General features: G+C 36.4%; 1 protein-coding gene across 1 annotated transcript; it reads left to right on the forward strand.

Moving 5' to 3' along the window:
- The first annotated feature begins 699 nt into the window (after positions 1-699).
- LOC123505669 (nicotinamide phosphoribosyltransferase-like) lies at positions 700-26,470 on the forward strand. The gene is made up of 12 exons (XM_045257300.1): positions 700-891; positions 3,408-3,478; positions 3,614-3,779; positions 10,770-10,898; positions 11,092-11,211; positions 11,429-11,509; positions 11,913-12,072; positions 12,857-13,014; positions 20,745-20,859; positions 21,311-21,393; positions 21,887-22,075; positions 24,747-26,470. The coding sequence occupies exons 1-12, from the start codon at positions 802-804 to the stop codon at positions 24,876-24,878; spliced, it is 1,494 nt and encodes a 497-aa protein (XP_045113235.1). The 5' UTR covers positions 700-801; the 3' UTR covers positions 24,879-26,470.

The raw sequence follows: 26,470 nt of genomic DNA on the forward strand, positions 1-26,470 counted from the left end.
CCGATGACTGCTTCCTTTTAACAGACTACACGAATATGTATTCCATCCATTGATTAGAATAAATACCGACTGAGCATCTACTTCAGCTAAACTCAATCTTGCTCTAACATCGCCCCCACCCTTGCCTATCTAAAAATATAACATACATAAGACTTCTTCAGTCTACCATCAATATCTTCCCTTTTTCTTCAATAACCGTAACAAACTGAAACCCGTTTCTCCTTGTCCCGGTGCACCTCCCCAGTTTGCCTTGCATCATTTTGTCACTCGTTTTTTACTTAGGAAAAATTACACAGTTGTGACAGTTTGACATCAATCTAGATTAATTTATGATATATTAACTTTATTCTACCAAAAACAACTCCTCACACTTGCAACTTGTAACATAACATCACTACACACCTTTCTTAACTAAATGTCTCGTACATCCCTTCCGTAAAAACCAACGCCGCTGCCAGCCTTCTACATTATAAGCCATGTTAGGTCACCGAATAGCAAGATTAAAGCATAAATTTCTTAGGGAGTTGCCAAAAAGCTCGCCAGCCCTTCTCATTATCTTTCCCTGTGACTCTCTCTCTCTCTCTCTCTCTCTCTCTCTCTCGTCATCCATGCATTACAGATTACACAGTCGTTTCTACATTCCATCTGAACTACACCGACTCCACTCATCGCCTCCACACTAGCACTCTCACTAGTCACTACTACACTACAACCTACAGGAGCACACTCCACTTACAGCTGGCAACTTAACCTATCGTTGCCATGTATCACCTTCGCTTTCAATTTTAAATAATATATTGCATGCATGACCTCCCTCACCTCAGTATAACCAACGGAGCAATGGAGGGAGGTGTTGTGGACAATATCATCCTCCTGGCTGACTCATACAAGGTAAGAACTATCCCTCACTTTCTCCTGAGCTCTTTTTACGCAACCATATTGCTCCTAGAAGAGAGATTGTGTACTGCTAAATAATATTATAGCTGTTATCAGGAGTATAGGCCAGTGGTTGTAGTATTATTACTGTCACTGCTGTTATACATGCTAAAGTTGATAATTTCTGGTGGTGTTAGTACTAGTTATGTATTTTTCATGACTAGAATGACGTAAAAGAGTTTCTTCGCTGGGAAATTATTAATGATTGGTGGGGTCAGAGGAAGGGCACACAGGGTTCAGCAGGGCATTATGCCCAGCCAACCATGCCCCCTTGCCTACCAGTGTGTACCGTGGCACGTCAGAACGCGTCATGAACCTGAACAAGTTGCATGATGTGACTAGTGGTGTACACCTTTTGCCCTCATGTCATTAAAGTAGTAGAACTTTAATGATTTTCTAGATAGTAATTCATTGAATGTTAGTTTTATATCAATGAAGCCATCACTTACAGGATAAATTGCAGTGTAGACTTTTAATTTGTTCTGTGATAAACTACCTAAATACCCTATATATATATATATATATATATATATATATATATATATATATATATATATATATATATATATATATATATATATATATATATATATATATATATATATATATATATATATATATATATATATATATATATATATATATATATATATATATATATATATATGGTTACCTTATGCTTATGGTATTGAAATGTAGGTCTTGAGGAATGGAACTTGCTGTATGATAGCTGTCATGGGATCATTCTTTGATTTATAGTTAAGAATACATGTTCTGGTCCTACCAGACTGGTTCCTATTTCTTGGCATACTTGTCTACCTTTTAACCTGTCCCTCATTTGAAGGGAGATTAGCCTGTCATGACATTCACTAATACCATCATGTTGTTTGTATTATTTTTGTTTTATTTTTCCTTTACTTATTTACCTTTTTTATGTGCTTATCTTGCTCTGAAGTAGGAAATCTACTGTTGTAACCTTATCAGTAGTCTCTCTCTCTCTCTCTCTCTCTCTCTCTCTCTCTCTCTCTCTCTCTCTCTCTCTCTCTCTCTCTCTCTCTCTCTCTCTCCTGTGTAGCCTTAGAAATTTTAATAAGATTTTTATCTGGATGATTAAATGTAACAAAAGTTGCTTTATCATCATATTCTGTAATTCTTGATATTCATTTACTTTATTTTATGTATTTTTATTTTTATTCTATTGTCATCTTATAAAATCATATTCATCCTTCAGAATTATCCATCATACATACTTGAAACACATATGTATAATGCTATATAATTTTGATAGATTTAATAATATCCTGTATAAAAAGTCTCACTGAGAGTGAAAACCTTGTCTCAGCACCAATCAATGTTTCACAAGCAAAGCTATGTTTATGCTTGTTAATTATTAGCGATTCTGAAGATATAGTACATATTCATTGTTTAGTTCTAGTTTGTATTCAAACTTTAATGTGGTTTCAAGTACATACCTTGGTATATACCAGAGAAAGGAGATAGGTACCTAATTACAGCCACATTTTTTTAGTCTCTATCCTCAGGCAACCATTAGCTGGTATTACTATTGTTTGATATAATTCTCTCTTTTAGTATTTTTAATGTAGTACTTACAAAGATAGTTTCTAAATTACAGATAGAATAATTCCATAAAAAAAAAAAATTATGTTTTTGACAAGTCTAGCATAACACTGCACATCACTGCATCTGTGAGTCATGACACTCACCAGGAACACACAGTCACTGCTAAGACTTGATAGTATTGAAAAGTTTCTCACTCAACAGAAGTATTGTAAAATCTACTATGCCACTAACCACACTTAATGTGTGCTGGCTCAATACATGTTCTGCAACTTAGTACAAGTAACAAGTGATGATGGTTAGATAGCAGACTACTTTAGTACTGTAGTACTCTATCTAACAATGATCTATTGTATACATATTTATAGCTTGATTAATTCTGATTGGTTCTCATACTACTTCTGTTTTAACTAGGATGTGAAATTAAAGTTTCTATAAAGTTCTGAAATATCAAGACCTTAAAATCACCACTATCATGCATTTCTGTACAATGCATATGTAGTAGTAGTTGTATTAACAGTAGCAGTTGTAGGAACAGCAGCATAGCAACAACAACAACAGTAGTAGTAGTTCAGTATTTTCTGGTACTATTATCTACCCTCTACATTTCCTGCTTTCATTAGTGTTCCTCTTATTACTAATATTTCATATATAGTTTAGATAATAATAATAATAATTTCCAGCATTTTGACATGGAATGAAGCACAAGTATTGTAATTACTAAATTACCCAAGAATATATAAGAGTGATGATTTGCTGCCTAGCTGCTGAGTCACTAATGTAAAAGAAGAAACTGTTAAAAATTACCAGTATTCAAGTTAATTTACATAGATAATAGTCACACTGGCAAGATTTGTCATGACCAACAAACTTTCTCTCTTCACCTTGGGCAGGTCACCCACCATTGCCAGTATCCCCCGGGCACCACCTCCATCTACTCTTACTTTGAGTCTCGGGGAGGCAGGTATGTTCTATTATCAGATATTTGGATAATTATACTTGGCTTCATATAATCCCAATACCAGCTGCATAAACTGGTCATAACTTACTAATAAGTGTGTAGTAATTTACTGATTCCATCTTCAACCTTCCTCATCAGGTTCCCCTACACAGTGTTCTTTGGGCTCCAGTACATTCTCAAGAGATGGCTTCAGGGTCCTGTGCTGACCAAGGAGATGATTCAAGAAGCCAAAGAGCTAATCAAAGTCCACATGAGGGACAGAGATGATATCTTCAATGAGGAGGGTTGGAATTACATTTTGGAGGTGTGTGGGTTTAATCTCATTGTACCAAACAAGTCAAGCAAATAATATAAGGTAGAATCACATTCTGTTTGGTTCTTATACTTCTATTAAGGTATGAAAATTAAGGTCTACATAAAGTTGTGAGATATCTAAACTTCAAAATCATCATTTTTATGCATTTTTAGCTTGGAAGAGAGAGAGAGAGAGAGAGAGAGAGAGAGAGAGAGAGAGAGAGAGAGAGAGAGAGAGAGAGAGAGAGAGAGAGAGAGAGAGAGAGAGAGAGAGAGAGAGAGAGAGAGAGAGAGAGAGAGAGAGAGAGAGAGAGAGTACAACAGACAAACACAGGCAAAAAGTAAGGTGTGTGAAGGTCTTAGTAGGGAGACTTGTATTGATCTGTGAACCATCACCTAGCTCCACCATGCTCGTTGTGTTTCCTGTTGCCAGTCATCATTGTAATGGATGGACACACACACACACACACACACACACACACACACACACACACACACACACATTACCAATGACCTATCGCCAGAGAGACATATAAACAAAATAATTGGAGAAGTATTGAACTTATTGAGGAACATAAGAGTGGCGTTCGTATATCTAGATGAAAAAATGATGAAGAAAATAATTACTGCAATGATAAGACCGAGGCTTGAATATGCAACAATACAGTGGGCTCCGAACTTAAAGAAACACATAAGGAAACTAGAGAAAGTACAGAGGGCTGCAACGAAAATGGTGCCTGACTTAAGAGATTTGACTTATGAAGACAGACTGAAAAGAATGCAACTTCCAACCCTGGAAAACAGAAGAGAAAGGAGACCTGATAGCAATATACAGAGTGATGATTGGCATGGAAAAATGGATAGGGAAGATCTGTGTATGTGGAATGGAAGAATGTCGAGAGGGCATGGGAAAAAACTAAAATGGCCACTTATAGGAGAGATGTGAAAAAATATAGCTTCCCTCATAGAAGGGTGGAAGCATGGAATAGTTTAGACGTGGAAGTGGTCAACGCAAGGAATATTCATGATTTTAAGAAAAAGCTGGACATTAATAGATATGGAGACGGGACAACACGAGCATAGCTCTTTTCCCGTATGTTACAATTAGGTAAATACAATTAGGTAAATACACACACACACACACACACACACACACACACACACACACCTGCACTCATATTACATCAATTATTTGAATACATAAAGGGGATGCAAGATGCATTAATATTTGCTAAGCTTCTTATTGCCAATCCACTTATCATATTAAAATTTTGATACAGCTGATAATTATTACTTTTAACTTAATAGAAGAATTATGAAATGTTTTAGGAAACAAAAACAATATTGGTATATTTTTCAGTGGTTTTAGTTTCTTAAGCTTGAAAAGTCTGCTGCCTGTTGCATGCTCACTGACCTTGCATGATTGTGATGAAGGTGTAACTTACTATGGCTTTATTCTTTTTTGTGTCTGAATACCTGTGTACATGTGTGTGTGTGTGTGTGTGTGTGTGTGTGTGTGTGTGTGTGTGTGTGTGTGTGTGTGTGTGTGTGTGTGTGTGTGTGTGTGTGTGTGTGTGTGTGTGTGTGTGTGTGTGTGTGTGTGTGTGTGTGTGTGTGTGTGTAAATCTGCTTGACCCTCTTAATTGATGTAGCAGTAGCACAGTGCACAAGGAGCCAACACACTACAATTATGAGATTAGCTTGGTAAGGTTAAATACTTAATAGCAGAAGAGGCCCCACATTTTGAAATTACCATCATCACTGAATGAGTTAAAAAAAAGTACACTCTGGCCTTCATAATCACAGGTTACAGAGCAATTCATCATCACTGAGGTAATCCTGGTCTGAAAAAATACCCACATGGAACTTTTCAAAATAAGAAATGTGAAGATCATTCCAGTGCACTTTGCAATTCAACAGGAAAAATGCCTTAGCTGATTACAAGGGAGTGGTGCTGCAGGTGTCATGTGGATCGCCCCAGTCTCCAGCGTACCATTCTTTCCCCCTCCCCCCCTGCTCTGTGAGTCTGGTTTATCACTCAACACACACATTTCTAATAACAGCCAGCCACACCTGATGTTAGATTTGCATGGCTGCCCCTCATCAGTAGAGAGATTTACTTTGTCGGAGGAGATAATATGGTAGTGTGTCTTCCTCAGTGCAGAATCAATCAGTTGAAAAGTCATATGGTGGATATATTAGTGGTTCATTTATTATTTAAACACAGGATTCCTTAATTGGGATAAAATGTTACTTTGGCAAATTGGTGGACTGGTGGTGTGTTGTTTTTATATCTTAAGTTTTGAGCAGCTTGTTTCTCTTTGTTTAGTTTTCTTTTTTCTTGTACTATGTCTACCAGTTTTTGGTTTCAATATTTATCTTCTTTGATGCCAGTCTATTATTTTATATTAATTTGTAACCTATCATGTACATTTTATTGTGAATACATTTTCTTCCTTTTATTTGATTCAGTTCGTACTTTATCTACAACCGTTTAGCAGTTAATGAACAAAAGTGGCAGGGATGGTAGGCGTGTTAGAATGCCCTCATGTACGCCCCACCATTTGAGGCTATATGCAAGAGTTGAGACTCACACAACTCACACACACTCTCTCTCTCTCTCTCTCTCTCTCTCTCTCTCTCTCTCTCTCTCTCTCTCTCTCTCTCTCTCTCTCTCTCTCTCTCTCTCTCTCTCTCCAACCTTTGCCTCCTGTTCATTATGCACATTTTTATCAACCTTGACAAAGGTAACTTTAAGATTGATCCAGAACAGCTTTAAGTTTTGAGTCAATAGACAATGGAGGCAGTTATATAAGACTAATTACATAAGAGCATTAGATGGGTCATTATTAAAAAAAACTGGACAGCAATTCCTTTCATGTTCACTCCTGCTCAGTAGAAGCATTAGCCTATTATGTTTATTGATTAGTTGTGTAGGGAAAGAAGTCTTCCAGCTTGTTATGGAGGGAGACTGTGTGTGTGTGTGTGTGTGTGTGTGTGTGTATTTACCTAGTTAGGTTTTAGCAATGCTCATGCTGTCCTGTCTCCATACCTATTGTAGTTGTATTGTACAGGGTTTGAGCGGGGCTCATAGTGTCCTGTCTCCATATCTCCATTTATCTAGTTTTTCTTTAAAGTTATGCACACTATGTGCTGTGACAATTCCATTATCCAATGCATTCCATTTTTCCACCGTTCTGTGTGGAAAACTGTATTTTCAATATCCTTCACACACTGCCTCATCCTGATCTTCTTTTCATGTCCTCTTGTCCTTCCATCTTCTTCTGTCAACAGCACCAGGTCTTCTTTGTCTATCTTTTCAACATCATTTACTATCTTATACATTGTTATTAGGTCCCCGTTCTCTTCTATCTTGTAAGGTTGGCAGTCCCATTTCCTTCAGTCGTTCTTCATATGTGAGGTCCTTTAATTCCGGCACCATCTTTGTAGCAATCTTCTGTATCCTTTCCAATTTTCTTATATCCTTTTTAGAGCTCGGAGACCATACCACTGCTGCATATTCCAGCCTTGGGCGTATCATGCTTGTGATGATTTTTTCATCATATCTTTATCCATGTAATGAAATGCCACTCTTATATTAGTCAACATCTTATATGATAGTCCAAATATCTTGCTTATGTGTTTATCAGGGCTCAGATTTTCTTGTATGATCACTCCAAGATCTTTTTCCTCTTTAGTCTTCATTATTTGCTCCTCTCCCATCAAATAGTTCCATACTGGTCTTCTCTTACTCTTTCCTAGTTCCATTATGTGACATTTCTTGGCATTAAACTCCAATTTCCACTTCTTGCTCCATTCATAGATCTTGTTTAAATCTTCCTGCAACAGCAGACAGTCCTCTCTGGTTTTGATAACTCTTAGCAACTTTGCATCATCAGCGAATAAATTTATATAACTGTTTATCCCAATGTGAATGTCGTTTACATAAACTTGAAACATAATGGGGGCTAACACTGACCCTTGTGGCACTCCGCTAGTTACTTTACCCCAAGATGAGTATGTATCTCTGATCACAGTTCTCATTTCCTATCCTTCAAATAATCTCTTGTCCATTCGAGCAAGGTTCCACAGTCCTCCTATGTTCTCTAGTTTCCAAAGAAGTCTTCCATGAGGACTTTATCAAAAGCCTTTTTAATGTCCAGGTATACTGTGTCTACCCATCCATCTCTGTTTTCAAGTCCTGCAATAACTCGAGTAGAAGCTTAATAAGTTTGATACACATGACCGCCCTGTCCTGAACCCAAATTGTCTGTTCGATATGACTTGCTCCTCTTCTAGAAATTTAACCCATTTTTCTTTGATAATTATTTCACATAACTTCCTACGACACTTGTAAGTGACACTGGTCTGTAGTTTAGTGGTTCAGTTGCCTTTCCTCCTTTAAATATCGGTATTACATTGGCTCTCTTCCACTCTAGTGGAACTTTCCCTTCATTTATTGAACTTTTAATTATTTCCCAAATTGGATCCAGTAATTGCTCTTTACATTCTTTTAACACCCAGCCTGATACACCATCTGGCCCCATTGCTTTTCTGACTTCCAACTTATCCAGTAATCTTCCAATATCCTCTTTGTGCACTGCAATCTCCTGTAATCCTTGGCAATCCAATGTCCTATTAGGTTCTGTGAAATCATCTGCAGTGAATACCGTTTTGAAGCTCTCATTCATTATTTCACACATTTCCTTCTCTGTTTGGTATGTCTTCCCTTCTTTAATTATTTTCTCAATTGTTTCCTTATTCTTTGTTTTGCCATTTATAAACTTGTAGAAAAGTTTGGGTTCATCTTTGCTTTTATCCACTACATCTTTCTCAAACTTTCTTTCTTCCTCTCTCCTTACTCTAATATATTCATTTCTAGCATCTTTGTACTGCTGTCTGTTATAGTCATTTCCCTGCTTTAAGAGTTTCTTCCACGCTTTATCTTTTGCCTTTTTTGCTTGTATGCATCTAGCATTGTACCAAGCATGTATTTTTTCTGAACTCTATAAACAGGAACAAACTTTTTTACTCCTTCATTGTATTTCTGTAAGAATATATCATATTTCTCTTGTACAGTCTTTCTGCACATAATATTACTCCACTCAATATCAGCAAAATAAATCCTTAATTTTTCAAAATCTGCTCTTGCATAATTTAATCTCTCTCCTTTATAGTCCTCTCTGTAACTTATCTCATCTTCCTCCTGCATTTGCATCTCTAATGTCACATGATCACTTTTCCCCATTGGACTAAGGTATTGTATGATTGGAGGGGACTCTGGTTTCTTTGTGAAAACTAGGTCAAGCAACGATGGTTCTTCTTCCCCTGTACCTTGTTGACTCCTCCACCCACTGGTCCATTGTATTAACCATAGTCAACTGTAACACTTTCTCACTCCACTGCCCAGCATTATCCATTACTTCCATCTCTCCAGTTTATTTTTTACAGTTAAAGTCTCCAACTAAGAGTATTCTTCTATCTCTTCTTATCATGTTATCTAGGCACTTTATCACCTCTCTTTGCATATCTTTATGCTCTTCTGATCCCCATGTATTAGTCTTTGGTGGAACATATGTAACTATAATTTTTCTTTTCTTCAAATCTTCTGTTCTGATTGTTACTCCCATTACTTCCACTTTGTCCTCACTATATTGCACATCCTCCACACGTATATTATCACGATTCATTATTAGCACTCCTCCTCCCCCTTTATCTTTCCTGTCCCTCCTCCAGGTATTATATCCCTCCTCTTTAAAGTTGACATGGATCTCTTTTTTTTTTTTTTTTCAGTTTGTTTCAACGATACACATTACATTCGGTTTTTTCTCCTTCAAATAATCCCGAACTTCTAATGTGCTTGATAACAACCCATCTGTGTTAGTATAACTCACTCTTAATTTATTGCCTCCTCCACGACCTCCTCTTTTTTCCTTAGGTACCACTTCTTTAGTCTCATATCCAGAACCCTCCAGTAAAATTCTTCTTCTCTATCTCTGTCCTTTTCTCGTTTTTTTTTTCCTTAGCTTCACTTCTTAGCACTTTCTCCTTTTCCCTTTCCTCTAAGTTCATATCTCTTTTTATCCATATTTCCTTGTGATCAACATTATCGGCCAGCTTCCCTTTTCTAGCCATAATTTCCTCTACAGTCATTTAAAGATCTCATTTTCACCTTCATTGGTCTCCTACCCCCTTCACTATATCTTTCCAGCCTAATCACTTCCTCCACCTCCTGGTCAAATTCTTGTGTGCTGTCTTGTACTTGTTTGATTACAGTTTTGACCATTTCCCTTTCTTCATGTTCTCTTGTGAATTTATTTGGATTTTTCTTTTCCTTCATCCCATAAATCACGAAGCTTTTTTTCTTGTCCACTGCATCCCGTACCAAATCGTTCTTTTCCTTGATAACTTCTATTACAGCGACTTTCGTGTTCTCCTGAATTTGTCTCACTTCTGAAAATTTGACATTTTCCTCTTCTTGCTCTTGTTTCCATTCATTTCTTAGTTCTTTCAGCTTGTTATCACCTAGACCACCTTCTGCCCTGTCTGTAATCCTGTCCTGCACTTTAGCCTGCAACCTCTATAAAGAGCTTTCATAATTTTGGCATGTGGTTTTTAGAATGTCATTTTGCTTCCTTATTTCCTGAATCTCCTCTTTCAATTCCTGGTTTATTACACTGACTTTCTCACATTCAGCTACTCTCAATTTCAGGGCTGTGTTCTCTGTTATCAGTCGGTCTTGTTTGTCCATGAGACTGGACGGATACACATTTATGGATGCACATAGTTATAATGTGTGTATCTTTATGTATACAGATATGTGATGGATGCAGAATAGTGATATCTTCGGTTTGGTTCTCTAGAAGCATGGTGGGCGGTTACCTATCTGGGTGTGTGCTGTGCCTGAAGGGAGTGTTATGCCAGTTCTAATGTATGTATCTTTATGTATACAGATATGTGATGGATGCAGAATAGTGATATCTTCTGTTTGGTTCTCTAGAGGCATGGTGGGCGGTTACCTATCCGGGTGTGTGCTGTGCCTGAAGGGAGTGTTGTGCCCACCAAGAATGTACTCTTCACCGTTGAGAACACAGACCCCATGGTGCCCTGGATCACAAACTTCTTTGAGGTGGGAAATACTAATCTCAGATTTGAATGGTGTCTATGCTGAACTATGCAAATGATTCATTGTAACTTGAAATGTATGGAAAATGGCATCATACCTAGACTTCTCATTTTTACTATGAATTTACTATAAATTTCTATTCTATACTATGAATTTCTTAAATTAGGAAGTATTTAATGTATAGCAATGTTTACAGACAATCTTCGTGCAAGTATGGTATCCACTGACTGTGGCAACAAACTCGCGCATTCAGAAACAAGTGCTGCACCACTACCTTAAAGAAACTCATGAAAATTTGGATCCCTTGCCTTTTTCTGTAAGCTAACAATTACTTTTGTCTTGTAGTGTGTTCTTCACTAAAATAAAAGAAAAATTTGATATAAATAAAGTTCTAACATGTATTTGAATATAGTACTATATATACTGTATTTTTCTTTTTCTAATAACTTATCCTTGTCAGTTTTCAAATGATTTACATCTCCAACACCCCTGAAAACTATTTATATTTGCAAAACAAAAATTTCTCCCAATAGTTACATGACTTTGGGTACCGAGGATCAACCTCTGTGGAGAGTGCAGCTCTTGGAGGTGCAGCTCATCTGGTCAACTTTCAGGTAAATGAGCAGCAATTTTTTTTTTCCAATAACAGGCCAGAGAGGGGGTTCAGATGATGCATTGCACTGGGGCCTATAGGGTCTTTATGAGGCATTAGAATTATATCATGTAGGGTGGTGCCCATAACTTACAGGGTCTCTCCCTCTTTACTGACTGACTGGAGGGGTGGGGCCCTGAAACTATTCCAGCACCAACATCTTACAGTACTGGCCACTATCATTATCACTACTTTACAATCATACTAATTAAAGGTATTTCCTGTACATTGTCAAAAATGTTAAATATCAAGTATACATAAAATATGTATATGAATTTCTTGAGGCAAATCTATGTTTGTAAATAATGCATGTTTATACATAATTTGTTAACCTGATAATTTCTAAAAATGTTTTTGTCTCTCAGGGAACAGACACTGTAGCAGCATTGTCTCTGCTCAGAAAGTTTTACCAGTGTCCCATGGCAGGTTTCTCCATCCCTGCCTCTGAACACTCCACCATCACCACTTGGGGTCAGCAGGGTGAGGTTGATGCCTGTCGCAATATGCTGGAGTCTTTCCCTGAAGGTAAGTGTAATGTATCCCATTCATGGGTGTTATGTTGAGTTATTTGTTCCCTATGTTTCTTATATCTTATATAAAAGTTGCCATGGCTGTGAACTTGAATATTTCATGCCTGCATAATGGAAAGCTTGCAGTGTTCATTCACTATTGTTTTCTTAATGCTAATTCTAAATATTTTCATTTGAGTACCAATATGGTTAGGTATATAGAGTTAACCATGTTTCAGAATACAAATCACTACCATCCCTTAACCAGCCAAAAGTTTATATGATTGAAAAAAGAAAGTTCTCAACCAATGTAAATACTTAACAAATGATGATGCGTGGCATTTGTGTGCTAGATAATTGATGTACAGTCATTCAATACATTAACCTTGTGCATTGAAGTTAGGTCATTCATTCTGAAGTTTATTTCTTGGTTTTCTTATTTACAGATTACTAGTATATATTAACTCACAAAAGCTTTTTTCTCTTGGAGATAACATGAACAAAAAATTATCCCTGTGTATGCTTTTGTAATTGTCTTTACTCATCTACTCACACACTGCTGCCTACTATTGTATAAGAACTTTTAAAAACAGGTGTAAATCTAAGGAACTGGAATACCATGTAGAGCTGCAAGAGTGATGTTACATAAAAGAAAGGTGTCAGGATTAATGATGCTATTATAGATATGGTCTGCAGCTCAAGGGCTCTCAAGTGACACCTGTTATGAAATTTCCTTAAAGTTTATATAACTATAATATTGAAAAGGTTTTCATGAACACCAATCTTCTAAAATTTTCCAGGTATTGTTGCTTGTGTAAGTGATTCATATGACATTTGGAATTGCTGTGAAAAGATCTGGGGAGAAGAACTGCGAGATTTAATTATTAAAAGAGGCAAGACTGGAGGAACTCTGATAGTGAGACCAGACAGTGGAGATCCTCCAGCCGTGGTACTCAAGGTGAGGGAGGCGTTTAGCCTAGCATTGTGTTTGTATGTCTTTAATTATTGTGCTCTGTGGTCTGACGAATTTCTTAATATATCTTCGTATTTTTTATTTTTTTTTATTTACTTTTTTTTATTTATTCATTTATTTTTTTTTTATTTATGTATTTATTTATTTTTTTTTTTTATTTATTTTTTTTTTCTAGAAGTCTTTGGGCTGATGGAGAAAAAAAAATCGAAGAGAAATCAAAGAACATTCTATTGGCAAAATCATTAGTGAATCAATTAGTGTAGTGCATTACTAAAGAAATTTTCTCATTAGAACTCTGATGAAGCTTCAGAACCACTGTTCAGTATATTTTGTGGTAATGATGTCCAGTTTTCAGAGTACAAACTGGCTTTTAAAAGAACTAAAAGTAGGGTTAAGAAAAATTGGTTTAGAAGAAAAAGAGGTAGATTTGTTTTTTTTTATTTATTTATTCAACTAAGCTCATTTGATTTTAATAAAGAGATATTATATGCCAGAAGTCATGATGTGTCAATTAAGCCAAACCTATTTTCTCAATACCACTCAATACCATCCATGTCAGTCTCCTTCCTATATCCCCTCCCTATCTGTGTGTGTGTGTGTGTGTGTGTTAACTAGTTCTATATTACAGGGTTTTACAGGGTTTCAGTAGGGTTCATAGTGACGTATCTTTATATCTAATTTTATCCAACTTTTTCTTAAATTTATACACACTTTCTGCTGTTACAATCTAATTTTTTCAAGCTTTTCCAGATGTCCACCATCCTATTTTGAAAACTGAACTTTTTAATGTTTCTCAGACATTGACTTTTCCTGATCTTGGAGTGTCCTCTTATCTGTCCATCTTCATCTTCAGTCAGTGATACCAGGTCTTGTCTATCTATCTTTTCTATACTGTTCACAATCTTATATATTGTTATTAGATCTCCTCTCTCACGTATATCCTTCAAAGTTGGTAGTTCCATTTCCCTTACTCTATTTTCATAGGGAAGGTCCTTTATTTCTGGCACCATCTTTGTGGCTGTCCTTTGCATTCTTTCTAGCTTCTTGATGTCCTTTTGCATGTGTGGTTACCACACCACTGCTGCATATTCAAGTCTAGGTATTATCATCATGGTTATGATCTTTTTCATCATACTCTTGTCCATGTATTAGTTAAAAATGCCACCCTGATATTTGATAGCATCTCATATGTTGAAGGAAATAACCCATTTATGTATCTTTCAGGGATCTTGGTGTCTTGTATAATCACTCCCAGGTCCTTTTCTTCCTTTTTCATTATAACCTCTTCTCCCATTTTGTACTTCCACATAGGTCTTCTATTACTTTTACCCATTTTCATCACAAGACATTTTTTTTGGAATTAAATTCCAATTTCCACTTTTGACTCCATTCTCAGATCTTATTGATATCTCTACAATTCCATACAATCCTCACTATTCCTTATTACTTTCAAGAGTTTCTCATCATCTGCAAACTCTACTCAGGTTCTCCTGCATGTCATTGATATATATTAGAAACATATTTGTGTCAGCAATGACCTCTGTGGTATGTTACTAGTTACTGTGCTCCAGATTGATAGGATCTCTCTTATTACTGTCCTCATTTCTCTTTCTGTTTAGTAGTCTTTCATCCAACTTAAGATACTTCCTTGTACTCCTATATGTTCTATTTTCCATAGGACTCTTCTATGAGGTACTCTGTCAAAAACCTTTTTAATATCTAAATACACTGTGTCCACCCATCCATCTCTCCCTTGTACCTCATATGTAACCATGCATAGAAACTTATTAGATTTGTTATACATGATCTTCCTTATCTAAATTCAAATTGGGAGTCGTTTGTGATTTTATTTTCCTAAAGATAATCAAGCTATTTTTTTTTAATTAATTTCATAGTTCCCACAATGCTAGTCAATGACACAGGCCTATAATTCAAGGGTTCAGTTCTTTTTCCCTCTTTTGTATATTGGGATTATATTTGCTGTTTTCCATTCCCTTGGTACCTTCCCTCCTGTTAATGAGTTAATGATCACATCCCAAATTGGGTCTACTAATTGTTCTCTACATTTTCTCAGTATTCATTCTGGCACTCCATCTGTCTCCATTTCTTTTCTTACATCCAGCTTTTCTAGTAATTTGTTAATTTCCTGTTTATACACCATAACATTTCGTAACCCTTCCTGCATCACTTCATCATTTGGTTCCATGAAATCTTCTTCTACATTAACTACTGATCTAAAGCTCTCATTCACCAGTTCACTCATTTCTTCCCATTTCATATACCCTTTCTCTTAATTAACTTGGTGATGGTCTCTCTGTTCATCATTTTTCCATTTATATACTTGTAGAATAGTTTGGATTCCTCTCCACATCTTTCTATGACATCCCTTTCAAACTTTCTTTCCTCCTCCTTCCTTATTCTGATACAGTAAAACCTCGCTTGACGAACGTCTCTAAGGACGAACAATTCGGGAGATGACCAAAAAATTTGTCACTATATCAACCCAGGGGACGAACGCGGTTAAACGGCTCGCTGGCAGGCGAGCCGTTTAACAAAACAAAACATAAGCACAAAAGAAAATAGAAACAGGAACATACGAAAAATATCACATAACATAATCTCCGTGCCACCACGACTTTCTCCGGTTTTTCCTGGGCATAGCGGCACTGACTTGTGACGTTACACAGCTGTTGTGTAGCTCTGGCACGCTGCGCACATCCAAAGTCCTCTCTCATGACTGTCTTCTCGGATCTTGTCTGTCTTCCTCCTCTCCTTCCATTCCATCATGCCATCAACGTCCAGTCTCTCAAGTAAATAACCTTTTCTTTTTCATTAATTTTATTATCATTTTGATAGCATTTAGGTAAGTAAAACAATTTAGGCTTTTTATAATTATTTCATTCAAGTCATGCATACATTAAAGGTCTATTTTGAATGGGTTTTATGGACAAAAGTATGATTTTTTTTTTTTTTTTTGGTACCTAACGGATTAATGGTATTTCAATACATTCTTATGGGAAAAATTGATTCAGGGGACGAACAAATCGGGTGATGAACAGGATTTAGGAACGAATTATAGTCGTGAGCTGAGGTTTTACTGTACATTCATTTTATACCTCATTTTAATGCTTTTTATTTTCTTAATTTCTTTGCTTCCTTAATTTCTTGTGCCAGGCAGCATTCTTTCTTTTCTTAGCTTTCACACATGTAGCGTTATGGTATGTGTTTGCTCTTTTTAACTCTATATACTGAAACATACCTTTTTAGCCCCTCATTATATTTGTCTAGGAATATTTCATTCTTCTCTTGAACTGTCCTTCCTTACACAGTTTCCTTCCAATTTATACTACCAAAAAGTACATACTACTTAATCGTTCAAAATTTTGTCTTGATGTGGTTCAGTCTTCCATGTTTGTGTCCCTTATCCAATCTCTAAATTTTCTAACCCTCCAATTCAACTTCTAGGACTGTGATCACTTTTTACCATTACGCTATGTTGTTTGATGGTTGGATCGACAAGGCTCTGGTTTTTTCATGAATATCAGATCCAACACTGATTGTTCTTCTATACATTGTATATTCCTTCACCTGTTGGTCCATTGTGTTTACCATTGCCAGTTGTAGCACTTTTTGCCCCCATCATCCAGAGTAACAATTTAATTCCATTTCCTCCCAATTAACAAGTTTGCAATTTAGATCTTCCATAAATAGCTCTTTTCTGTTAGTTCTTAACATATTGTCCAAACACTTCAACACTTAATTTTGCATTTCCTTTTGTACTTTAAGATTCCATTTATTAATCTTTGGGTGTGATTCTTAGCATATTGTCTAAGCACTTCAACACTTCATTTTGCATTTCCTTGTGTACATCAAGCTTCCATTTATTAGTCTTTGGTGGCATATAGGTTACTATGATTTTCCTCCTGTCCCTCTCCCTGGTCCTAATTGTTATACTGAAAACCTCTTCCAGTCTATCTCTTTATTGTACTTCTTCCATGTATATATCCTCTTGAACCAATATCCGTACTCCTCTTCTTGCTTTTCCTCTTCTGTCACTCCTCAAAACATATATCCCTTTATTTAACTTTATTTCTGTTATACATACTACATCTAGTCCTTTTCCACGTGGTGTGTGTGTGTGTGTGTTTACCTATTTGTGTATTACAGGGCCCGAGCTAAGCTCTCTGTGTCCTGTCTCCTTGTCCATTCCTGTCATATCTCTCTTTCATCTGATTGACACACACCACATCAACGACATGACTGCTCAGTTTATTCCACTTATCAATGCTACGATGTGGGAAACTGTATTTTCTCACGTCATTTAGACAGATGTCCTTTATTAGCTTTTTTCCATGTCCTCGGAGATAATTACTTGTGGTCACCTTTATCAACTCTCTATCCAGTATGTCAATCTTGTTCACCAATTTATACATAGTTATCATGTCTCCTCTTGTTCTTCTCTCTTCTAATGTGGTCAGCCCCAGCTTCCTCAGTCTTTCCTCATAGTCTAACTCCCTGAGTCCTGGTACCATCCTTGTTGCCAGCCTTTGTACCCTTTCTACCTTCTTCACATTTTTCTTCATATGCGGTGACCAGACACATGCTGCATATTCTAGCTGGGGTCTTATTAAGGTACATAATATCTTCTTCATCATTCCTTCATCTAGGTAGTGGAATGCAAGGCCAATATTTTGAAGCATGTTGTATGTTTTCCAAAAAATCTTGTTAATGTGTTTCTCCGGTGACAAAGTGTTTTGCAAGGTTACTCCTAAGTCTTTCTCCTCATTGGTCTCTTCAATTTTCTCATCACCCAGTCTGTAATCCCAGTTTGGTCTGTATCTACTTCTTCCCATTTTCATAACATGGGTCTTGTCTATATTAAATTCCATCTGTCACTCTTTACTCCACTCATATATTTTATCAAGATCTTCCTGTAACTTTTTACAATCTTCCACATTCTTTACTCTCCTCATAATTTTAGTATCATCCGCAAACATGTTCATATAACTGTCAATTCCTACTGGCATATCATTAACATAAATCAAAAACATGATGGTCTGTATCTACTTCTTCCCATTTTCATAACATGGGTCTTGTCTATATTAAATTCCATCTGTCACTCTTTACTCCACTCATATATTTTATCAAGATCTTCCTGTAACTTTTTACAATCTTCCACATTCTTTACTCTCCTCATAATTTTAGTATCATCCGCAAACATGTTCATATAACTGTCAATTCCTACTGGCATATCATTAACATAAATCAAAAACATGATGGGACCCAGCACTGACCCTTGTGGAACTCCACTGGTTACCTTCTTCCACTCGGACTTCTTTCCTCTCACCACTGTTCTCATTTCTCTTCCCATTAAGTAATTTTCCATCCATTTTGCTAGTTTATCATATGTGTGTGTGTGTGTGTGTGTGTGTGTGTGATTTTTCACCTTGGTCGCCTGCTGGTCACCCAGCCAGTCTTCCCCATTACCGAGCGAGCTCAGGTGTGTGTGTGTGTATTTACCTAGTTGTAGTTTTACAGGGCCTGGGCTTTATGCTTGTGTGGCCTCGTCTCCATATCTACACTTATCCAATCTTACTTTAAAAGTATGCACACTCGTTGCAGACACTACTTCTTCATTTAAACTGTTCCACGTCTCAATACATCTTTGCAGGAAACTATATTTTTTAACATCTCTCAGACATCTTCCTTTTCTCAGCTTTTTACTATGTGATCTTGTGCTTCGGATGTCATATTCTTCTCTCAGGATCAGTTTCTCATTATCCACTTGGTCCATTCCGTTGATCAATTTACAAAACTTGTATCAGGTCTCCTCTCTCCCTTCTTTGTTCCAGGGTTGGTAGATCCATAGCCTTTAGTCTCTCCTCATATGTCATCCCTTCAAATTTTGGAATCATTCTTGTAGGCATTTTTTGTAGTCTCTCCAATTTCCTTATGTGTTTCTTTTTAATGAGGGGTCCACACTACTCCTGCATATTCCAGTCTGGGTCTTATTATAGTACTTATCAATTTCTTCATAATTTCTTTGTCCATGTAGTGAAATGCTATTCCAATATTCCTTAGCAAATTATATGTTTCTCTAAAATTCTGTCAATATGGCTTACTGGTTGATTGTTTTCTTCCATCGTCACTCCTAAGTCCTTTTCCTTTTTAACTTTCTCCAGTTCTACTCCATCTCCCATCTTATAGATTCCCACAGGTCATCTTTCACTCTTTCCCATTTCCATGACATGGCTTTTGTGTGTGTGTGTGTGTGTGTGTGTGTGTGTGTGTGTGTGTGTGTGTGTATTTCACATCTCTCCTATAAGTGGCCATTTTAGTTTTTTCCCATGCCCTCTCGACATTCTTCCATTCCACATACACAGATCTTCCCTATCCATTTTTTCCATGCCAATCATCACTCTGTATATTGCTATCAGGTCTCCCTTTCTTCTGTTTTCCAGGGTTGGAAGTTGCATTCTTTTCAGTCTGTCTTCATAAGTCAAATCTCTTAAGTCAGGCACCATTTTCGTTGCAGCCCTCTGTACTTTCTCTAGTTTCCTTATGTGTTTCTTTAAGTTCGAGCCCACTGTATTGTTGCATATTCAAGCCTCGGTCTTATCATTGCAGTAATTATTTTCTTCATCATTTCTTCATCTAGATATCTGAACGCCACTCTTATGTTCCTCAATAAGTTCAATACTTCTCCAATTATTTTGTTTATATGTCTCTCTGGCGATAGGTCATTGGTAATTGTCACCCCAAGGTCTTTTTCTTCATGACTGGTTTTATGTCTTCATTTCCTATCTTGTACATACTCCTGATTCTTCTTTCACTCTTGCCAAACTCTATTTTCTTGCATTTTGTCGTGTTGAACTCCATTTGCCATGTACAGCTCCATTTCCATATTCTGTCCAAGTCTTCCTGGAGTAGTTCGCAATCTTTGTCACATCTCACTTTTCTTAACAATTTTGCATCGCCTGCAAATAGGCTCACATAACTGGACACCCCATCCACCATGTCATTTATGTAGACTGCGAACATTACTGGTGCCAACACTGATCCCTGTGGAACTCCACTCTCCACCAATCCCCATTCTGATGGTCTGTCCTTAATTATTGTTCTCATTTCTCTTCCTACCAAAAGTCTTCCATCCATTTTAGTAAACTGCCATGCACTCCTCCTACCATTTCAAGTTTCCAGATCAGTCTCTGGTGTGGTACCTTATCAAAGGCCTTTTTTAAATCCAGATATATTCCATCAGCCCAACCATCTCTTTCCTGTATTACATCTATCACCCTCGAATAGTAACATAGTGTGTGTAATTCACCACAGTCGCCTGCTGGTTACCCAGCCAGCCTTTCCCATTTCGGAGCGAGCTCAGAGCTCATAGACTGATCTTTGGATAGGACTGAGACCATAACACACTTCACACACCAAGAAAGTGAGGCCACAACCCCTCGAGTTGCATCCCATACTTGCTGCTAGGTGAACAGGGGCTACACATTAAAGAGGCTGGCCCATTTGCCCCACCATGCCTTGAACCCAGGCTTTTTCGGTTGTGAGCAGAGCATGCTAACCACTACACTACATGGTGTGTGTGTGTGTGTGTGTGTGTTGGTCTTTTTTCCACTAATTTGCAGGGTAATTTCAGCATGTCAATTTTTCTTTATTTGCAATTAGTATATTTCATTTTTTCATGTTATTTGTAATTTCAGTGTTTACAAATCCTTGGTAAAGCATTTGGAGTCACAACAAATAAGAAAGGATTCAAGATGCTTCCTCCATACCTCAAAGTGATCCAGGGGGATGGAATATCTTACAGAATGATTGGTATGTTACAAAATTATCATTATGAACTGAATTGACATTTTATATTCTACTCTAGTCCTCAAGATATGCAGGAAAACTATCATAGTAAGTCATTTGTGTTAGTTGAGATTAGTAATCCTTACAGAATTAAAGAAAGACTAATGAGTGAACATACATTGCTTTAAAAAGTTTTGAACACTTATAATTATGGGATATATATATATATATATATATATATATATATATATATATATATATATATATATATATATATATATATATATATATATATATATATATATATATATTTTTTTTTTTTTTTATCAAGAGCTTGAATGTTACTTGTAAAAGGCATTTTCCATCATTCTCTGATCTGATCATTAATTATAATCTTTATTATTATGATTCTCAATAATATTTCTTGCAAAAAGAAAAATGTATTTGAAATAGTAATGAATGTGACATTTGACAGCCACTATTCTGGAACACCTGAAGCAACATGGATGGTCAGCTGCTAATGTTAGCTTTGGCAGTGGAGGTGCACTCCTCCAAAAGGTACAACAGGCTTGTGTTCTGACATTTCTCACACCTCTTTCCTTTTCCTTCTTGCAAAGCCATTTCTATATATCTCATTTCTTGCTTACACTAAACTAAGAAATAATATTTTTTTTGTGTAGAACTTCTAAATTGATTGCCCAACTCTCTCTCTCTCTCTCTCTCTCTCTCTCTCTCTCTCTCTCTCTCTCTCTCTCTCTCTCTCTCTCTCTCTCTCTCTCTCTCTCTCTCTCTCTCTCTCTCTCTCCATTATATACCTTTAGGTCACATAGAATTTCCATCGCTTTAATAATTTTTTTCAAATTCCTTTCACTCTGCAATCAGTACAGAGCTGTCTTCAAAAAGAGTGTCATAGTTTTTGCATAGCCTCAGTTTTGCACATTTCACTTCAGTAATTGTACTATTCATTAAACTTTTGTAGAAAATAACACTTAGTCCATTTATTACACAAACATAAATTAAGTGTTTGTCCTTCTTTTTATCCTTGCTGCAGGTAAATCGAGACACACAGAAGTGTGCTTATAAATGTAGTCATGCAGTGATCAATGGTGAGGGAGTGGATGTGTTCAAGCAGCCTGTGACAGATCCAGGCAAGACTAGCAAGAAGGGCCGTCTCTCACTCATTCACACTGCTGATGGCTCCTTTTCTACAGTCAGGGCAGAGGAAGCAGATCCTAAGCTGGTGAGAGACTCAGCATGTATCTCTTGGTTATGCTCATTACCTTTTCAAACAAATTTGTGTCTGTGTATGTATATGTGTTAGCACATGGACATGTGGGCAAAGTGCAAGTGTATGCTTGCATGTATTTTACTGTGCTGTATTTTACAGTGAGGATCTCCATTACTTCATTCTCTTGTTTGTCAGAATAGCCTGTACTCAGATTTTTTTATTTATTTATTTTTATTTATTTGTTTTTTTTCAGACACCTCTAGACTTCTGACTGGAAAGTCAATAAAATCCATATGCTTAAAAGAAAACATATAAAACAAAGATCACAATTTAAAATTTCAAAATTATTATGGTGAGGAAGAGCAACATATCATGCTAGAACTAAATGCTAAGAATCATGATATATGACTAAAGTATGAGGTAATTTTATACTATGTCAAAGGAAGGAAATAATTGAAGTATTGTTGAAGGTGTAATATGTAAATCATTGATTTGGTGTCAGATAGATTTATGATATTGACAGATAGATGATAAGTAGCTATATGAAATTATTACAGTACTATAACTCCCACATGGCTCAAGTATTGCAGTATTACATATTTTGATTTTATAGTAATAACAAATGTTTATTAACATTTAAAAGTTGTAGATCACAATTAATTAAATATTTTAGTGTTTAGTTATCACTTTATACATGCTTTTTTAGTTAATGACTTGTTTCCTGTGTTGGGAACAGGCTCCGTGTGTCTGCGAGATTATACACAAGCTCATCACTAAGGAAGCTCACTACTGCCCATTTCTATCACAGGGGAGACCACCAGGTGTTCCCCCTTTGAAACTTGCTTCTTATCAGTCTTGTGAAAATCTTAGTGGTCATGTAATATATCCAGATTTCTTGTCTGCTTTTAACCCTTTTTCTTACCTTAAAGCATTAAAAAGACATGAAGAGAGTATAGAACTTTCACAAAACCAAACCAAACAAAGAGAGAGGTCTTACTTCACCTCCACATTGTTGAGCCCTCATAGCAGGCAGCAAAAAGGTGTACCCAATGCCCAGGTCCATTCCCAGAGTAGGACAGGGCCCCCTACTTCCTCTGTCTCCTACCCTGCACAGCTATCTATAAGTCATTACCAGTACTCTCACTCTCTCTCACCCCCACCTATCATCATAGAACCGGTGGTCTCCCAGCCTAATGACCATGACAAGGTGGGCCAATATATTCATCTGCCTACACATGATAGAGAATTCCACATCTAGTGCTTCTCACAGACATCACTGCAGCTATTTGATTGACTTTTCTTTTTCTTTTTCTACCTCTGCACAAATTTAATATGATTGTTGAATAAGTAATGTCAATAACATTTATGAGAAAGAAATAAAGAGTAACACTTATGAATCAAAAGAAATTCATATAAGTGTGAAGAACTGGTATGAGAAGAGAGCTGAGTAGAAGTGTGGTGATGGCTTAGGGACTAAGGAGAGAAAGGAACAAGAGTGAGTGGTGAAAAAAAAGTTATATAGATAGATCTCATGTGAAAAAAGAAAATTAGAAATAGATAGAAATGGAATAGATGGACAATGTGAAGAGAATGCTAGAGGCAGTAACCACATGTATGTGGAACAAAAAGACAACTAGGCATGAATGGGATATAAGAAAGGTTTTAACAAAGGGGACATGAACAAAGTTCTTAGGATTAGTAGCAGGGACAGAACCAGAAATAATGGGTTTAAACTTGAATCAAGTTTAGGAGAGAAATAGGAAGAAACTGGTTTTCGAACAGAGTGATTAATGAATGGAACAGACTCAGTGGTCATGTAGTCTGGGCTGAGTCAGTAGCCAGCTTTAAAAGAAGATTAGATAAGTTTATGGATGGGGATGATAGATGGAATTAGGTAGCTTCAATCATACAGGGACTGCTATGTGTAGGCCTGGCAGCCTCTTGCAATTTTCCTCTTTTCTTATGTTCTTAAGAAAACAGTGTTACACTTGCAAAAGTATGAATGAAGACAATTTCAAGAGCTAGAACAGGTTTAATGGGAGGTTGTGCATCTTTTTCCCATCAGCTTATTAGGTGAGAAGCAGGGAAGGGGATGGATGGGTTATGAAGCAGTTGAGATAATTCTGCTATCAGGTTCTAAGGGAGAAATTGCTGCACAACTATTAGCCCTTGAGTTGTGTGTGCAGTGAGGATTGGTCTTCTCTCTTCCTGGAGGTCTAAGAGATAAGATGTATTATGGAAATGCTTGTCAATGTGGATGTTGAGGTTATCTCCAGGATTTCAGTAGAGATGTCAGCTTTTTATATTGATAAATTAATAGATTTATGCTGCAATTCTTCAGAGCCTTATTCTGTTTGAAATTCATTAAAAATTGAAGATAATGTAATGTATAGCACTTTAGTTATGCATTCCTAAATATTTATATGACTTAGTTAAGATAATCTAAGTCTTTTCTAATCACTGTCTCCTTAATCTTTGCACAGATTGCACCTGTAGCACAATATTTGCATAATAATGCACTGGCAATGTTTGCACAGATGAATGTATTCCTTAATTATATATTAGTGACTGTATTGATGTCTGATATGGCACATTGCAAGAAAAGAGAAGGTCCATACTAATTTGACAATATTTTAGCAATAATTTTGTGGTTATGACTGACTATTTTGTGCTTTTTTTTCAGAATCTACTAGTTCCTGTGTTTGAGAATGGAGAGCTGCTGCGGGACTATACCCTAGAAGAGATCAGGATGAGAGCAGAGTTGAGTCCTCAAGATTTTGATGTGATGAAATTTCTGAGTGAAAATCAGACGTAAATAGGCACATTAGATGTGAAGTCCTTGACATAGAGACAACAAACACTCATTTATTTTGTCATAGCATGCATGTAAGCATTTAAGTGCCCTTCCAGTAGTATGAAGGTTACACTTGTGCTTTCCAAAGCAATGAGAAATATATGAGTTTTATTTCTCAACTGCCATCCAGTGTAAATAATGTTTGTTTTTTAGGCCAGTACTTTTCATCTTTCACCATTTCATATAAGTGCATAAAACTGATATTGAATTATCAATTCTATTTACATAAAAATATATAAATGTATTGGTCATATACTTTGTGATAATAAGTCATTGTGGATGGAATAATGCCTTTTTTTTCTATCATTGTAATGACTTAACATTGTTATTATCTTTAAACTTTAGGTGGTCATTGTGCAATCTGATGTGAAGTACAAGAATGGAACATAATGATATATAGTTTGTTAAGTATAAACACATTTCTAATAATTGCATTACTGCTGCTGATCATGATATTAGAATGTGGTGGTGTTTGGGCTTCCCTCACATGAGGTCTGGCATCAATACACCTGTTGTATAGGTGCTGAGAGACTGGTATTCCAAAAGGTCAGAAGACTTGATTATTACCACCTAACCACACCTCAACACAAGCTCCCCCCCACAACCCACCCACTATGTACTCAGGATCTTCACAATATCTTTGGAATATTAATATACCATGACCTCAATGTCCTTGTATATTTTCTTATTTTGTTATACTGATTTTTGCACATTAGATAGCAACATAGGTTTGGTCTGTCTTTTGTAATGCCTGGGTGGTGTTTTGTATTACATGCTCCCTTTCAATGTAAATTGTGTATGATTGTAGCATGGAAGTGACAAGAGTGTAATACAATGAAAATAAATCTTGAATTGCTTTGCATCCATGCAATCAAGATTTTATTTGCTATTTTTCATAAATATCAATTATTCATTATAAGATTAAGAAAAGATTATTGTTAATCTACAAGACAACAAAATATATTATGTAGCATTTTCAAATTGTTGGTGACAAATGTTATATGTCACATGGCATAACACTTGTCAAGTACTGCACTAAAAGTCTGTACTACACAGAAAGCATTGCCCTTACTAAAGTACCATCCCCATTTTTGAGCCTCAACTGTCCTGCCACTATAATTTTGACATATAATTTAATGCCAAATTTATGTTGATCAAACAGTTTAACAAAAATTAAAAATACTTCCCATGTAATACTTGTTGAGAGACAGTGTCAGCCTGTGTACCACATATTCCAAAGTTACATGATTAAAACACTTCTCTGTTCCTTATTAATAAACAAATATTGATGTAAGATATTCTCTCTCTCTCTCTCTCTCTCTCTCTCTCTCTCTCTCTCTCTCTCTCTCTCTCTCTCTCTCATATAAAACACTTTTCCTGTGCAGTTTTGCTGTACAATTTTCACCAGGGTTGTGAGAATGGCGAGGTCTTGCCTTCCAGTCCTGCCACTCATTGTTCATCTTGTTATGTTTGTAACTGATATGATTGCCCTTCAAAGTGACAAATGCTAGGAAGGTGCATTATTTTTGTCAATAATAAAATTTACTTTATTA

The sequence above is a fragment of the Portunus trituberculatus genome, chromosome 18, assembly GCF_017591435.1.
Source record: "Portunus trituberculatus isolate SZX2019 chromosome 18, ASM1759143v1, whole genome shotgun sequence".
Lineage (NCBI taxonomy): Eukaryota > Metazoa > Arthropoda > Malacostraca > Decapoda > Portunidae > Portunus > Portunus trituberculatus.

Coding starts and splice junctions, on each gene's coding strand:
- LOC123505669 (XM_045257300.1), top strand. CDS start 802: ATGCATGACCTCCCTCACCTCAGTATAACCAACGGAGCAATGGAGGGA. Junction 12,073..12,856: donor GCTGGAGTCTTTCCCTGAAG/GTAAGTGTAATG, acceptor AAAATTTTCCAG/GTATTGTTGCTTGTGTAAGT. Junction 22,076..24,746: donor AGGAAGCAGATCCTAAGCTG/GTGAGAGACTCA, acceptor CTTTTTTTTCAG/AATCTACTAGTTCCTGTGTT.